Source organism: Esox lucius, chromosome 17 (genome assembly GCF_011004845.1).
Source record: "Esox lucius isolate fEsoLuc1 chromosome 17, fEsoLuc1.pri, whole genome shotgun sequence".
Taxonomy (NCBI): domain Eukaryota; kingdom Metazoa; phylum Chordata; class Actinopteri; order Esociformes; family Esocidae; genus Esox; species Esox lucius.
In genome coordinates this window covers 29543442-29561380 of record NC_047585.1, presented here as the reverse complement: position 1 = coordinate 29561380, position 17939 = coordinate 29543442, and the positions used below count along the sequence as shown (strand labels likewise).

The window sequence follows — 17939 nt, the reverse complement described above, 5'->3', positions numbered from 1 at the left end:
AATGAGTCACTGATGTTTCTGTTTTCTTGAGAGTTGACGTTTTCTGGCAAGACATCCAAATACCTTGTGGTTGTTGGTGTCCAATTTGGGGGCATGGCCAGCTGATGGAAAAGGCAGTCGCATCCTAAATCCCCCTGGTTGGGAATCACTGGGATAAATTATTTGTAAAATGCAGAGACTTTCTGATTTTCCTGTGCTACGGTTTGCTAATTTAGAAACTTGTCCATGTTAAAAGTAGTATCACAACTGTATAGTAGCCACATTTAGCTGCTTTACCAACAGGATTACCTTCAGGCCAGCCACCTAGAGAGCTGATGAAACAGTGAGTTTGGTTCAGAGCTGTGGTGCAGTTGGAGCAGCTCCATGTGTATATGTGGCTTCTCGCTAGAGAAGGGTATTGGACCCAGGGTCCAATACCCTTCAAGTCTCCTCTTCATCAGTTGAATAGTGTCCATTATCTTTTTAGAAAAAAAATCTGGGTATGCACAAAGAAATACATTTCTGAACAGTCAGAAACAGCTTCAAGGGTCTGGACCTGAGTACAGTTTGGCATTGTGAAAGACTCCGGTGGGAAAATGCTCACTTCGAACATCTACCGGCATGCTGTAGAAATGTGCTCTTCACAGATGAATTGTGACACATTTGACGGAAACTGTGCTTCTTAAAATGAGGCCTCTCATTTTAAGTGTAAGATCAAGCAGATAAGTAGTTAAATTTTTTAAAGCTTTACAAAAGGAGCCGCAAACTCTAGAGGGCATTATATAAGAGCAATACATTTTTGAATGTTTTGATCTGATAACATTTGTGAAAATGTAGATATTTTGAAAAATCACCAAAGGCGCTGTAAACCTTTTCATCACTTTGATAAGGACTCATGCATTTGTCTTTCCACTAAACTAACTGATCTGCCTTCATCTGAACTAAGGGGAATGTGTGCTTTGCCTTGTTACCATTAGTCATACAAAAAATGTTGTGCAGTAAAAAAAATAAACAAAAAACACAACATACATATACAAGCACCTAGCAGGCCAACATACAAACCCATTCGCATAGAGGTTTGGAAAAAAATGATCACTGAGCAGTTCATATTTTAATTACATGGATGGCAATGGTAACACATTGAAAGCACAAGGAAAATAATCAAGGCCAAAACAAAGTTACTTTATTTTCATCAACAAACTTTGTTCAGACATCTATTAATCATTAAGTTATGGATCTCAAACCCCAATCATCCATTACCAGGTCCCACCTCTACTGCCAACAAGCATCTCCCAGTCTAGAATTAATAAAAAGAAAATTGGAGAAAAATAAACCCTTTCTACAGTGATAACAGCAAGCAGGGTCAAAATTTTTTAGAGCAATCAGATTTTGAAAACCAAAGGTTAGTGCATTTCATTCCACAACACCAGTAGCTGCTCTTAGTATAGCCATTAGATCTAAAATATAAAACAGAAAATATGCCTTGTGATGAAATATGCTATGTCAATGTACTAGCACCCAGACATTTCAATGTATTTTCACTTTAGACAAGTCTCAAATTAGTACAAAACTATTACACAATTTTGGAAAACAATTTAAACCTAACACAAAATACACATTTTATACGGTGGCATTTGGAAAGTATTCAGATTCCTTCACATAAGCCACATTCTGTTATAGACTGAATTAATAATAGTTAATGAAGTCTCTAACGCTTAGAATCCACCTTTGGTAAATTCAACTAATTGTAGATTACCAAGAACCCAATGGCCACTAACAGGGTTCCTCTGCAGAGATGTGAGAACCTGCCCGGACGTCTCTACAGTACTCCATTAAATCAGGCCTTTATGATACATTGGCAAGACAGAACTACTGGCCAGCTACTACTGACTAAAAGGTAAATGACATGCCAATTGAAGGACTCCGAGCATAACAAAATAAGATTTGGTCTGAAAAAACCATACTGAACTATTAAGCCTGAAAAACTAGGTCTGGTGAAAACAAGGTACCCCTCATCGCCTAGCTAATACCATCCCTTCACTGAAGGAAGGATTTGGGAGCATCATATAATAGAGACTAGGAAATCGGGTAAAAATAAAAAAGTTAAGGGCCTGGATATGTACCAAAACCATTGTGTATATAAAATTTTAACTGCAATACTCCTCACTAATATAGCATGAAAGAGAAAACTGCTACACATTTTCATCTTTAACACAATCCAGAACAATGATTAGCCTGACAGTCGCAAAATCTACTGTATTAGAACATTCAACGTCATCAAGCTATAACAGACCCATCAAATTAGTTTTACTCAAAATAAAGCCACCAGTCAAACTCAGTTACATAGTTATAACAATTTGGTTTTACGCTAATTATATACTTTTTAAATACTGTAATTTAAGGTATGTTACGTTAGTGCTGTGATTAAAATTACTATAGAAATGGGTTTAAAAATAACTTTGTGGCGCTGTAATATCGTGAACTAATGAAATGAGAAACAGGAAGCATTTTAAGATAACTGACAATTGTCATCTAAAACTAGGAGGGTAAGAAATACAAGACGTAGTCAAGAAACCGTACACTATAGCAAGTTTCTTAGATAGTATTTTTGGTTGCTTGTCTTTTATCAAGATGGTGTTGAATCCATTCATGTTCATAAGAGCATTGAGGAAATAGATTTACAGTTTGAGTTTCACATCAAAACCTCAATGGATGAAAATAAAAAAACATGAAAAGGGTCAGTTTAATCCTATGATTTAGCCACAGCAGAATCAAAAACATCAAATATCCCCGACACCTGAACTTCCCTCCATCTAATCTGGAAATTACCACCATCGTGTCATCATTATCATCCTTCAGAATCTCTGCTCAATGGTTCAGTGACAACACTGAAAAAAGTTCCCCAAACAACAAGCTCCTCTGTACAAGCACTAAGGCCACACCAGTCATCTCACTGGAGTACAGATGCATTACACAGCATGTTATCAACTCAAATGGCAAAAAACTGAAAAGCAGGACATTGGCAGGAAGGAAAATAAATACAAATAAATACAATTACAACTAATTAGCTCTAATTAGAGAATAAAGTCGGTTTACTGGCCTTCAGAGTTCAGATGTATTTTTAGCATAATAAATGAGCAAGCTGGAATATATGGCACCAATGGTACAGTGCCATGTATTGCTACTCTATGAATAGAGACCATCTACTGCACAATAAAATAGCATGTTAAAATGAGTAGACTTCTAGACTGGAAGGGTTTCCATTTGATCACAAAGACTGCCTATTCCAACAAGCCATAAAAAGAAAGGCTTTTTGCAGGTATGCGGCATTGGATCACAGTTTATAAAACAATTGTAAAGATTTATACAACTTCGGCATCTTTGTAAGCCAAAAAATTACAATTGCTTGTTTTTATATGGATATTGTTAGGGGTTCCCCAAACATTTTGGGCCAGTGACTGTCGTTTGAGAAAAAAAATGCTGACATCATTCAAAAAGTAATGTATTCAACAGCTCAAGTTTCCCTTCTAAATTAGTTGACAGACCTTTCTTAAACTAATGTTTACATCTAAAGTTTAAAATGCATCAGGCAAGCTTTATGTACCATCATCTCTGTGGAAATAAACATTCTTAGACTTCTCATTCACACTGGTTTAATGTCTAGTCCTTTCCATTCTGTTCTAAAGGGTTGTGAAAGAAATAAGACAGAATCAGTGTTGTTTATCAGAAATGGGGTGATTCTGTAGTTTACATTTTTTAAGGAAGTTCTAGACATATTTACAGGAAGAAAAACTGTCTCCATTCAATACAGCTGCATTTCACAGCTACCAAATGTTACAACTCATGTTCTAAGTGCTATATCTTTCCAATTTCACTACAACCCCATTTTCAAATCAGGTGACCCCTATTTTGGGATCTGCATGTATAATACTGTACAATTCCTGAAATGCCTAACATGTACACATATCTGGGTTTGGGGTACATTCTTTTAAAAGTACACTGGATTCATCACTACCTGGGCCTAATAGGCCTATAAAAATATATTTACATTTGAAAACCCCTGCTTCACAGACATTTTGAAATTCAAAACAAAAGCAAGCTGCTCTTTTTGGAAACCAAAGTCACTTAACATTTCACTTTGCTTTGTTATGCTTAGTGCCTACTGGACTTGACCATGGATTGACAGGCAGGCAGAATTAGGGCCAAAACCCATTCAAACATATGGTCAATATACACAGCCAAAGATGTAACCATTTGTATTGATATGAAAGTGGAAAATACATTTTAATCAGACAGCTCATCTACCACAAAAAAAAGCGATTCATGCAAGGCTGCATGGAAGGTAATATTCCATCTGCAATGCATTGATTCTAAGAATTTCATATTCACCAACTGATTCTGCCCACAAAATCTTTCCACATACTCATAGCGGAGACATCAAATACAGATTTTTCATCAAAATGAAAGAATAGCTTGACAGGTTTCTAAATGCCATCCAATTTTTTAGAACAGTTGAAAACATACTGATCCTTTTTCGAAGTCACGTCCCATTCATTTCTAAACATCGTAAATACCCTTCCAGACAGTTCATGAATGATACTTCGCTAACCATTCCTTGCCAACTCCTCCAACAAGAAGTCCTAAGATATATCAGCTCAGCCATGTCAGAGGTGAATACCCACCTCGCTGCTAACCAAAAGCTAATTTTTGTTTCTCTTTACATGGAACTACCAGTGTAATAGAGAACCTGTACACCATCTCCAAACCTCACTTTGACTAACAATTGTTATCAAATCCCAGTTTTAACAGCGGCTCATTCAATGTAACCGAGGAAAGGCGACATGTAATCATGTCAGCCCCCTCCACTTGTAATGATGACCACTTGCAGTTTTTCCTCAAACAAAGGGTTGATTTTCCAACTGAAACTCAGGGGAGGTCTTCTAGATTAAGAAAGCAATGGTTCTTCCATCCAACACGATATATTTTGTACATACACAAGTATATAGATATGTTGTCTTTCTGTTAGTCTGTATAAACTACTTTGGCAATTGATGGGGGGATATTCTGTTCCTTCCCACTCCATCTCACTCTGCCCTGGGGGGAAATTCGTCGGCTCACAGTGGCACCTCTCTGCTGACGCTGGGACTTCAGGCCCATCCCTCCAGGTCTGGGAGGGCCGCTGCCTCCACGAAATGAACTCCGAGGGTCACGCTGAGGCCGACCTTCACCAGACCCCTCTGGTTTCTCTGGCCCATCCATATTACGGCTGGAGGAGGCGGGCTCATCGGCTTTGTTGCCCCGCAGTTCCCGCAGCGGTTGGCTGGCCGAGGTGGGAGGGCTGGAGGGGTTACTGGGCGCTGGGAGCTGGGTGGCTGGCCGCTTGCACATCTCTGCATAGCTTAGCTTCCTTGGCTCCTGGATGGATGGTGGTGGAGACAAAGGGAACAGGGGAATACAAGAGAATTGGCGTACAGTTAAATCAGGGCATTCATATTCCTATTGACCTCTTTTCATACCAAAATGTGTTATTGGACAGCGAATATTGGAAATCAGTCAGGTGGTCAGTGAAGTCTTACTGTTGATGAGGAAGTAGTGGTGGCTAGTGTTGCCAGGCTGCTGGTGGGGGTAGGGGCAGGTTTGACAGCAGTGGGGGGCTGTATCTGGTGGGTTGGGGCAGTCTCCATTTGGACATTCAACTCCGGCTTTTCCACTTTCTTCACTGGAAGAGAAACACTGGACAGACACGAGAAGAAAATGTTACCAAATAGGTTTATCAGGCTCTCCACTCAAGCTACAAGCAGAAGCCCTAAATGTGCAGCTCTTATTTTAAGCAGCACATTTCGCTAATAACATTTGACAAAATGTTAGACAGATCATGCCTTTTCAATCATGCTTACAATTCAGTAGTTCCATACAGGAAACGAACGTTCAGGTTGAAACTATTTAGTGTGATTCGGTTTCATTAGAGCAAAAGAGCGTGGGAGAGTAGGAACCGAGCTACAGTAACTCTCTGATGGACTTTAGCTTACTGACAAGTGAAATTTAAAATGCCAGGAAGTGGGCACTCATACTGGGAGCTACTAGTATTGATGTGTGCTGAGGCACTCCTATCCATGTCCACACGGGGGAAACCACAGGGCTTGACTAATATTTGTAAGTTACAGGCTTTACCAGCAGTTAAAACACACTACCAGGATCAGCACTCACAAATAAATAGAATTACTAGTATCAAGTCCAAGAAAAAAAAAAGGAATGAAAATAAATGACTGACCCAAACAGCAGCTACATTAGAGACAAATGTGTGTGTGAAATAACAAAACATTATTAAAGAGAAGGATCTGTATAAAGAAGCTTCTGGAAGGGTAGGCAAAAACTCAATTATATCCAAAAAAGATTTTAGCAACAGTCAAAGTTATAGAGGTAGACCCTACCTTAAAACGGGGGGCTCCACCAAGACAGAGGCGACAGGACTGGGCATGCTCACTGGCTCGCCCTTGTCACTAGTAGGGTAGGTTACACACTCCTTCACCTCAGGCTGGAAATACAATATGAAAAATAAATAAATGAAAGAATGAGTGTGACAGAAAATGAATGCATATAGTTGACTTCAATTAAAAAGATCAACTACAAATAATGGTGAGGAGATATACACTTTGGGCAAACATAACCTGGTCAGGAGAAAACACTTTAAAGCATTAACAGACTCTCCTTACCTTGTCATTAGTAACCACCTTGAGGCCACGTACCACATCAGACATGCGCGTCTCCAATAAGTGCTCTCCCTGCACGCTGACCACACACCCCGGCAGTGGAGGGAAGTTGGAGGTCGCTAGATCAAACCTGGGCTGTGGAACCTTAACCTCGCTCAGCGGGATGTGCCTCTGTGGACCAACACACAGAAAACCATATCCACCTGTGCCAGTGAAGGATCATGTGTACAAAGCTAAAATGAAATAAAAGAAGGTGACAACTGACCAGGGACCGGTCGTCCTCCCTCCTCCTCTGCATGCCCCGGTGGCTGCATCTCCTAGAACAGACAGTCAAACATGTGCTATGGGAAACATGTGGCCTGGTTTCTGTCCTGGGTAGGAAATAAGGCTTAACCCTCAGATCTCATAATCTTACCGCTCATTGGTTTCAAGTGTAGAGAGTAGTGATTTTTGGGAGGGGGGGGGGGGGGGGGTAAAGAAAAGGACAAGGAGAGAGGACCCAAAAGCCTTCCTCACTGCTTGATGTACCTCTATGCGCATCAATTTGTCATCACAGGGTCAAAGGCTAACTGGTACATGATGGTGTAAAGCACGTTCTGAGGTGGGGGGGGGGGGGCTCTGTGGACACTGACCTGCCCCTGCTATTACTACCCAGGTCTCCACTGGGCTCTGAAGCCGCTGGGACAGTTTCCATGAGGCTGAGGGAGGGGGGAGCAGCGTCAGGCTCGGGGGTGCCGCCTTGGGACGGAGGGCTTGAGTGGCCAGACTGGCCGTCCACCTGCAGGCCTACAGGGGATAACGAGGGAGCCTCTTCACATGGCCGGGGGTAGCTCTTCACAGGGCTCCTAAGGCAAGAATCATCAGTCAGTTATTACATTTTACTGGTCCTCAGTCTCTCAGGTAGAAAATTGTTTGGTCCTGGATTAAAACCATCACAGCTTTTAAAGGCAATTTTGTTCATTCATCATGCAAGTTAATTTCAGCAAATCTTGCATGTAAGCCTCCAATTACTACAACCATATTCCGGATTGATTCCAAGCCCCAATCACATCAGCAGGGCTATTAAACAGGCGTGCCCTGACTGAGGCAAGTTATCAGCCCTAATGGCCTTGTGAGGCAAGTAAAATATTACCTGTACACACCTTATAGGTCATTGAAAGCTTAATATCAACCCATTTTAACATCTGCTCCATTATTTCTGCTGTTGTCTTTAAATTACTTATTTTTCATCTAGTGTCACAAGGCTGCGGCAGGATTCCCATAAAGCCTGATTGGGTTGGAGCCCTAGGAGAAAGCCTCACCGGTTTCTGTTGAAGGCCAGTCGACCAAGACCCGGGGGACCAGAGCCAGGCTTGAAGTTCCCAGGAGTCCTGAAGCCATTCACAAAACCGTTGGGGAAAGGGGCCTGACAAAACGCAGAACATCTAGATGGTCAGTCAGTCAAGACGGCCACAAAAGTGCATCTCAATGTTCTATGACACTGCTCTAAAGAACCAGCACACCCTCAGAGGTCTTTATCTCACTACTCACTGGGGTCAGCTCAGAAGACAGACCATTTTCAGGCTTGTCTCCCAGCCTGAAACACTCCTACGCAATTTAGTCATCAATGAGTCCCAGGCTTTAATTGAAAAAAGGACAATTTCCCGGAAAGCTTTTTTTGACCCCAGTTCAGAATGAGCAATGAATTGAGTAGTTATATGAACACTCAACTCTTCTGTACCCATGATACCCAACAACCTCACTCACTGGCCTGGAGGGGCAGGTCATCCCTGTACCATAACCAAATGTAGTTGCGACAAGGAACAACCACTCAGTGCTCACCAGTGGGGTTTCAAAGTAGGGAGCGGGTGACGGGCTCCAGGTGGGGGGTACCACGGGGTACAGGGGATACTGCTGCTGGGGCCGGTACACCTGCTGCATGTAGATGCCTGGGGAGGTGTACGGAGACTGGCCCGGCTGGCTGTAAACACTGGAGTTACGGTACCCATTCTTGGCAAAGAATGTGTTGACAGCCTTGATACGAGCCTGGACAGAGAGACAGGTGTGTGCAGAGGAATGGATGGGGGTTGGGAATGTAGAGAAGAGAAACAGATTCAACAGAACAAAGTAGTTCAACATACTGACGGTGTCCCCCGAACAGCCAAACACATACAAGATAATAGCCAGGATCATTGTTCCCCTCAGATCTCATAATCTCACGGTCATTAGGCCAGTCACACTGTGCTGTTGGAGGGAGGAAAGGAGAGAGAGGAGGAGGATAAAGGGACAGAAGGAAAGAGAGAGGAGGAGGTGAGGCCTCCACAGCCACAGTGCTCCTGGGTCCTTCCAAGCGCGATACTGATCATCACTGGGGGCTTTGCAACAGTCTGTGTGAAAAATGAATTCTACAGCCCTGAGTTAGATAGGTCAGACTTTACATTTACATTGTCAGATGTGTGGTGGTTTACATTTCAGACTCTCGAAAAAAGGCCCACTTTTCCTTTATTACGACATGAACTTTCACCTAGATTTTCTCTGCTGCCCTGCTCAGTCCTCAGTTGCAACCAAAGTCTGAGTTTGTGAGGGGGGGGGGGGGGGGCAGCCAGGCTGTTTCTAATCTTTGTTTAAGAATAGGATAGCACCTAAAACATGTGTAAGCATTAGCAGAAAGGCAAGTTTCATATCATAACCTATTATGTTCACTATGCTAAAATAAAGACAGGGACCAAATATGCTTAGCCTACCTATAAAACCTCCATGAAAATGTTTAATTCAGCATACAACTAAAAAGATCATATGAACTGCACCTTGATGTTGTTTATTCCAAAGCATTTGTTTGGATACAATCAGCGTTTCTACAGGGTTCCTGAGAAGTTTGCAAATTTCTACTACAGATGAGTTTATGATATCCCTCTAGAATTCGTCATTCTAGTTAAACATTAGTCCTTCCATATCAGACTGCTATTCAAGCACAACTCCAGGGTGACCTTGCTGTAATGTGTCTACAGCTTAACGGCCAGACACCGGCCAGACACCAGTCAGGATCACCCCCCCACCCCAACTGGGCGTATCTAGGGACTGTACAGTTAACTTATGCTACAGAATGCCTCATTGACCAAATTAAATCACATGAAACAACAACATTTAAAAAGTATCTTGTGAGAAGGAAGTAACATGCTCACCATGATGGGTTTTCCCTGAAAGGTTCTCACTTCTTCCCTTAGATATCTGTGGGCCTGAGGGAGGAGAACCAATAGAGTAGTGGGTGGGTGGTCCAGTATCACAAGGTTTACATAATACACTGGCCAACTGTACAAAACCAGGGGCCAGCCATGAAATTAAACAACCAATGCCACAAACACTGATGAAGGATTCTGGCTGTCTAGAATCAACCCCAAGCCAGTTCCCTTTAAAAACCTGGCAACATGCTGTAAGCAATACTGCCTATACTAAACCAGTCAGGTTAACATTGCAGTTGAAGTTAGGATTATATTTGACATGGAATTTTAGGAAGACAAAGGGAACCAATATGAAGGATCTATCAGTTTGTGGTCACCTGCTGTGCGTCAGTGTCCGAGTGGAATGTGATGTACCAGTTGTTGTTGGCCGCAAATTCAACACCAATTACTTTGGGACAGTTTTCATTCTTAAAGAGGTTCTCCACTTCCTGAGGGGAAAGGAAATCAGGAACAATGACACTCCCACACATTATACTACAACAATAAAAAAAGAAAATAAACACAATGAGCAAATGGTTACACAAAATAAACTGCTGTTTTATTTTCACAATACAAAAATGAATGGTAAATTGTTCACCTCTACAGGTGTGGTCTCGGGCACCTCCCTTAGAATGATGATGCAGCGCTTATGATTGGGCCGGACCTTCTCCCCACTCTCATCCACCTGAACCATGGATGAGGCTGAAGCCACAAAACATTCAGAAATATCAAGTGACTGCTGCATAGGTGGCACAGCAGCCTAATATGCTCTTTAGTAGTACAATGCTGCTCACCAGTCTAGATTCAAGCCTTGACTGGGCCAATCGCTGACTAGTGGCTAGGAGGTCCCATAGGCAATGCATAGTGGCCAGCATTGCCTAGGGAACACTTAATAGCAACACTTAAACCGCAGACTATCAATTAGATTTTAAAGCCACACAGCATGAGAAATACACCCCCCAAAATAATAAAATAACCCACATTCACATCTGTACCACAGAAACATTCAGCTTCTGAGTAATAGGACAATACTATTTGGTATTTCCCTTGGATGACATGTTAAATAGGCCTCATACACAATGCCACAATTCAGTGCAAAATGCCATTTACTTGTCAAATTTGTCAGGTTCTGCTAGTCATCAAGCCCCTAATTAGTGTAATTTGGTGCTTGTTCAGGGCTACAGCAAAGAAAAGATATATCTGCAGGTCCCTGAGGAGAGGGTTGAAGACATTGGCGTTAGGGAAAGAGTTTGAAAAGTTAGCCCTTGTAGCAGGATAGTTAAAAGCCTATCACAGAAGAGCATTACCACAGTTCTCAATACTCTAACAATGTCAAAGTAGAAGTGGGTTTGTGGTCATACCTCTGAGCACCTCCAGGATGAGGTCCATATCAGTGGTGAGGACCTTGATGCCTTCCATGCTGGCCACGGTCCAGATGGGGACAAACTGATCACTGTCCATCTGGGACATCAGATAAAGGTCCTTGGACAGATTCTCTCTGCAGAAAATACATTTTGAAAATCAGTTTTTCTGAACATGGCAGTTTACCTAATAAACTGGCTACTAAGTGTATATCCCCATGTTCCTTTTCCCAGTGCCCCTCAGATCTCATAATCTCATGGTCATTAGGTCAGTCACACAGCTAACAGAGGGATAGGAGCTAGAGAAGAAAAGGGTCAAATGAGGAAAACCCTCGGCGGTCACAGTGCTACTGGGTCCTTCCAAGCGCAATAATCATCACTGGGGACAAAGCTTTTGCTAAAACCCAAGGTCTGCTCGATACATAGCCACTATTCAGGTCATCTACTCACCTGGAGAAGCAGAACTCCAGCTGTTTCTTCAGAGACTCTTTCAGCCTGTCCTCAGAGAAGGGCTGCTCCACTGACACCCCCTCCACTGTATGGATGGGCACGCGCACACACACACCCCCACACGGTTAGCCATAAGCCACAGTTTTGACCTTTTGTATAACAAACATCTCTGAAAATTACTATTGGGATTACTTATGAAATTAATTCAAGCTCACTGACGATAAGGCAAACCTCCAAAATATAATGTATCCAAATCCCTTTAAATCAAGTTAAGAGCATGCCATTTCATAAGCATCTGACAAAATTGGAGTCAACTTGGGACTGTTACACACCTGATGACCCTATCACCGGATCATCAAGAGGGCATCCCAGTTGAGGGGGGCCCATTCCGTTAATGCCCACAATGGGTGCAGGGGCACTGCTGGCAAAGGACGGGTCAGTGTACTCTGTGCTGCTAACCTTAGGTGGGACCTCAGAACAACCTAGGAGGAAAAGGGAGAGAGTCATGCACTGTTGTAGCATAAGCAGCACCACCGAGGGCTTCCCCCATTAGTATGTTATCAACAGGCTGGGACATCTAACTACACTGGCTGGTCCCTATCAAAGACCCTGTTGAGACAGGACCGCCTAGTCATAAGAGATGAGCCAATTGAGAAGAAATGGAGACCAAACACACCACAATTATTGGCTTGAACTATTGTAAGCCACAACTAGGCCCACAGAGACAGACTAAAAAGAACACAAAGATTCTACTAAATGCCTACTAAAATAATAGGGATCTCAACACAGTGCCCTCTTCAATTATTAACACGCTTGGTAAAGACGAGCAATAGCACATGGAAATAATACACTGCTCAAATAATTAAGGGAGCACTCAAATCACAAATATATTAAAGATCAAAATCTTTACTGTACATTGTGTCATTCATTGTGAACAAAATGATAACGGTCAATGGAAACCAAAAGCAACCAACCGATTGAGGTCTGGTCAGGGTCATCAGTGAGCTCCTGGACAGCCTGTGCTGCATCGGATGCACCGATACATAATGTCCCAGAGGGTCTCAGTTGGATTCTGATCTGGGGAACCTGAGGGCCAGTCAATGGCATCGATGCCTTCGTCATCCAGGAACTGCCTACACACTCTGGCCACATGAGGCCTGGCATTGTTCCAGGAGGAACCAAGGGCCCATTGCACCAGTGTTATATATATATATATATATATATATTGATGGGTCTGAGGATTTCATCCCAGTACCTAACAACAGTCAGGGTACCGTTGGCTAGCACGTGGAGGTGTGTGTAACCCTCCAAGGATTATGCCTCCTCACTGACCCACCCCCAAACTGGTCATGCTGGATGATGTTGCAGGCCGCATAACATTCACCATGGAGTTTGCAGACTTTCACATCTGCTGTGTGAACTTGCTCTCATCGGGGAAGAGAACGGGGCGTCAATGGCGGACCTGCCAATTCTGGTGTTCTCTGGCAAATGCCAATTGAGCTGCACGGTGCTGGGAATTAGTCAGGAAGGATAAGGAGAGTGCAATTGTCTCTGGCCACCACCTGCAAAACCCATTCCCTTTTTGGGGGTTGTCTTGCTGTTGCCTCTCCAGTCCACCTGCTGTCATTTTCATTTGCACCTAAACAGATTACATTGATTTACAATCGCGTGTGCTTCCTAACTGGACTGATTGATATCCCTGAAGTTTAATACTATGATGATTACGTGCTCCCTTGATTTTATTGAGCTGGATCATACCCTCAAGATTAGAGAAATCATTTAATTGAAGAAAAAAAAAAAAGGTAATCAAAACGTGGTACAATTGGCCCTCCCCTTGCTAAGACAAGTCTTGTAGATGACAGCTGTTAAGGTGGGAATACACACAGCAAGGGATCTAAAACCACACATTCATTCAGAACCTATCCAGAGTCCTGTACATTGTCCTCTTGAGCTCACACCACCCATATTCAATAGGTTTAGGTCAGGGGACAGGCAGCCATTGCAATGGCTTGTTTTAGTATATTTTTCAATACACCACACCCCTGAAGTTGTCACTAATGACACTGACTGTTAATAACTAACTTAGGGACGCATCCTAGAGGTGCATTGCAATTGGCAGTCCCTCACCCTCGGTGACATCATCCGCAAGAGCAGGGATCATCTGGAGGCAGTGGTGGCTCTCTATGACCTCCTCTAGGACTTGGCTCTGTTGGGCCGGGATCTCCTGCCAGACTTTGGCGTTGGGGTTCAAGCCTGGTACCTTTGTGGTGACCTGTGTGTTGAAATTCAAAAAATACCTTTAGGCTGCTCAAGGTTTCCCTAAAAGAGAAAATTACATTCAGATTCTAATGTTGCTTAATATGCCAATTTCTTGAGCTTTAAATGACAAACTTCCCCTAGTTTGAAACACACACAATATATATATTTTGCAGGTTTTCCTACTTACAAAGCATGTAGGTCTGTAATTTTTATCAGAGGTACACTTCAAATGTGAGAGACGGAATCTAAAACAAAAATCCAGAAAATCACATTGTAGGATTTTTAAATAATTAATTTGCATTTTATTGCATGACAAGTATTTGATCACCTACCAACCAGTAAGAATTCCATCTCCCACAGACCTGTTAGTTTTCTTTTTTAAGAAGCCCTCCTGTTCTCCACTCATTACCTGTATTAACTGCACCTGTTTGAACTTGTCACCTGTATAAAAGACACCGGTCCACACACTCAATCAAACAGACTCCAACCTCTCCACAATAGCCAAGACCAGAGAGCTGTGTAAGGACATCTGGGATAAAATTGTAGACCTGCACAAGGCTGGGGTGGGCTACAGGACAATAGGGAAGCAGCTTGGTGAGAAGGCAACAACTGTTGGTACAATTATTAGAAAATGGAAGAAGTTCAAGATGACAGTCAAACTCCCTCAGTCTGGAACACCATGCAAGATCTCACCTTGTGGAGCATCAATGATCATGAGGAAGGTGTGGGATCAGCCCAAAACTACACAGCAAGACGACTGAAGAGAGCTGGGACCACAGTCTCAAAGAAAACCATTAGTAACACACTACAACGTCATGGATTAAAATCCCACAGTGCACACAAGGTCCCCCAGCTCAAGCCAGCGCATGTCCAGGCCCGTCTGAAGTTTGCCAATGACCATCTGGATGATCGAGGAGGAATGGGAGAAGGTCATGTGGTCTGATGAGACAAAAATAGAGCTTTGTGGTCTAAACTCTACTCGCCATGTTTGGAGGAAGAAGGATGAGTACAACCCCAAGAACACCATCCCAACTGTGAAGCATGGAGGTGGAAACATCATTCGTTGGGGATGCTTTTTTGCAAAGGGGACAGGATGACGGCACCGTATTGAGGGGAGGATGGATGGTGCCATGTATCACAAGATTTTGGCCAACAACCTCCTTCCCTCAGTAAGAGCATTGAAGATGGGTCATGGCTGGGTCTTCCAGCATGACAACAACCTGAAACACAGAGCCAGGGCAACTAAGGAGTGGCTCCGTAAGAAGCATCTCAAGGTCCTGGAGTGGCCTAGCCAGTCTCCAGACCTGAACCCAATAGAAAATCTTTGGCAGGAGCTGAAAGTCTGTATTGCCTAGCGACAGCCCCGAAACCTGAAGGATCTGGAGAAGGTCTGTATGGAGGAGGGGGGCCAAAAGCCCTGCTGCAGTGTGTGCAAACCTGGTCAAGAACTACAGGAAACATGATCTCTATAATTGCAAAACAAAGGTTTCTTTACCAAATACTAAGTTGTGCTTTTCTGACATATCAAATACTTATGTCATGCAATAAAATGCAAATTATTTAAAAATCATACAATGTGATTTTCTGGATTTTTGTATTCGATTCCATCTCTCACAGTTGAAGTGTAACTATGATAAAAAGTACAAATCTCTACCTGCTTTGTAAGTAGGAAAACCTGCAAAATCGGCAGTGTATCAAATACTTGTTCTCCCCACTGTGTGTGTGTGTGTGTGCATACACACACACACACACACACACACACACGAGGTTAACCGATTGTGGATTTTTAAAGGCAGATATAATAGATTGGATCAGGAAAAAGCCAATTAAGATATTTTCATCTTCTGGACAACTACACGTGATACCGGCAAAAAGCCAGCATTTTCCATTTTGCAGGATAAACCCTGTATTATACCCTGAATATATTATATCTGGCTATATTTTTGCATATATACTGTTTTTACTCTCACTACATAGTTACCGGGTGCCATGACACTGCAGAATGACACTGTTGTTCAGTGCATTTGACAAATAAACCATGAAATTGAAACTAAGATTGAACCCCATTTTTCGCTTCACCTTTTCTGAGTATTTAAATCAGTATTTCTGCTCCTGGATGCCCCACCTGCCCTGCATGTTTTAGATCTCTCCCTGCCTTAACACACCTGGTGTAGCTCATGAAAGGACTTGTTAATGAGCTGATTAATTGAATCAGGTGTGACAGAGCAGGGAGAGATTTAAAACATGTAGGGCAGGAGCAGGGTTGAGAAACACTGATTTAAATAGTAATCAGCAATGGTAAATCTATCCTGATTAAATGAACAGTGACCCGTTAGCAACCGTTTTCAAAATCATTTTAAGATATGTGTCCTATTCTCACAAAAAGCAGAATTGTGCGTTTCTGAAACTGCTTTGTTGGATATATTTGACACTCGCTAGTGACAAAGTTTAATTTCCACCCATTGAACCATAGTATCACGTTACTAGCTAGCGTTTATCGACATAAACAGTAGTTGGAAGCTGGACGCCTAATGCTACACAGCTTGCTAGTCAGCGTTGGACTTCGCGTAGTAGTTTAATGCTTTCCGAACACTACCAGCTAACATAAGCTATGTATCTAGCTTTTATTAATCTTCCACGTGATATACAAACTAGCTTTTACGCTAGTCAGCTAACGTTTGCTAGCTAAATTGTTAATCAACTTAGTACTAGCTGGGTTAAACCAAATTCCTTAAACCCTTTAGTTACGACGATACAACCACATATTGTAGTTACGTTACACCAGGGTTTTTTGATTAAAATAAATGTAGTTATTGAACGTAGCGTTAGTTAGCTAACTACATAGAACCGCATGTAGCCAAACGCTGCATAGAAAGACGATCGATGGTTGAATGTGTACAGTGCAGACTGTTCGGCAGAATTATATGTCCGTTTGCTCGATATTTGTTGAAATATATACATATACACAATTCAAGTATTTGATAATTCAAGTGTTTTTTCACTAAGTTCGCTAACTACCGCGTTAGATTGCATAACAAATATTTAGCCAATGAACGTAGCAGGCTAACGTTAGTTTGTCGACAATGCAAGACTTTCTTTGGCCAGCTAGCTAGCTTCGGTAGTTTGCTAGCTACCAATCTACCGAGGTTAAGCTGTAAACCTGTAGTTAAAAGCTGGCTAAAAAAATCACGCGGTAGAAGGTGCCTCTAAACAGCTGAACATTCGATACAAACTAGCTGGCTAACAACAGGATGATACGAGACGATTACCTAGCCAACTTCGGAGAGGACTAACAAGATTCCGTTGGGTCTTGTCGAAAATTGAACAACTCACCATGCCGTGTTGATCTTTGCGGGTTTTCGATGTTATATCCCCTTGGCCTTGTTCACCGTCGTCCGAACCCGGTTTGATCTCCCGCTTTAAGCTGCCGCCCCTAGCACTGCTCTGAACTCATCGGACGGTCCTCCCTTTCCTCCCAAGCATCGTTGCTCAACTTGTGACGGTTTGATTTATGCTAGTGCATACATCATGCAGCACGATAAAAAACGAAATAATCAGATGAATCGATTACAACAAATCGTTCACATGGCCGCAGAACGAAGAAGACATATTTCGAAGCTCCACACAGCGTGGTTGACACGGAAAGACCTGGCGCTCGGCTATAGACACTCCGGATCATAGAACTGTTTATAGGCTAGTGTCATAGAGCCCCTATAAATTGGAATGGAGCAATTTGACAGCCATCTTACATGGGGCCTGTTCTAAACAATACAAAAACTTGGTAGAAGTGGCATTTCAGTTCTTATAACAGTTACATTTCCTTAATATAATATAAATACCCACTGTCATGTATAGCATAATGCATAAAATTAACTAACTTTTCAGAATATTAACAAATTAATTTGAAATAGTTTTCAATGTACAAAATGCTATGGCCTAGTGTAGGAAGATACAATATACTTTAAATACAATTGCAAAAGTAT

General features: G+C 42.3%; 1 protein-coding gene across 3 annotated transcripts; it reads right to left on the bottom strand.

Moving 5' to 3' along the window:
* Positions 1 to 1140: 1140 nt before the first annotated feature.
* Positions 1141 to 17637, bottom strand: LOC105017018 (la-related protein 4). Of its 3 annotated transcripts, none has more exons than XM_010881300.4 (16): positions 17290 to 17637; positions 13825 to 13969; positions 12030 to 12179; positions 11698 to 11782; positions 11248 to 11384; positions 10485 to 10588; positions 10225 to 10335; positions 9851 to 9904; positions 8511 to 8714; positions 7991 to 8094; positions 7322 to 7534; positions 6955 to 7006; positions 6693 to 6860; positions 6411 to 6514; positions 5556 to 5712; positions 1141 to 5394 (listed from the first exon to the last, which is right to left on the bottom strand). In XM_010881300.4, the coding sequence occupies exons 1-16, from the start codon at positions 17290 to 17292 to the stop codon at positions 5002 to 5004; spliced, it is 2184 nt and encodes a 727-aa protein (XP_010879602.2). In that variant the 5' UTR covers positions 17293 to 17637; the 3' UTR covers positions 1141 to 5001. The 3 variants fall into 3 exon arrangements, with proteins under 3 accessions (XP_010879602.2, XP_010879604.2, XP_010879603.2); XM_010881302.4 differs by lacking the exon at positions 17290 to 17637 and adding an exon at positions 17226 to 17276; XM_010881301.4 differs by lacking the exons at positions 13825 to 13969; positions 17290 to 17637 and adding an exon at positions 12672 to 12849.
* Between the last annotated feature and the right edge of the window lie 302 nt (positions 17638 to 17939).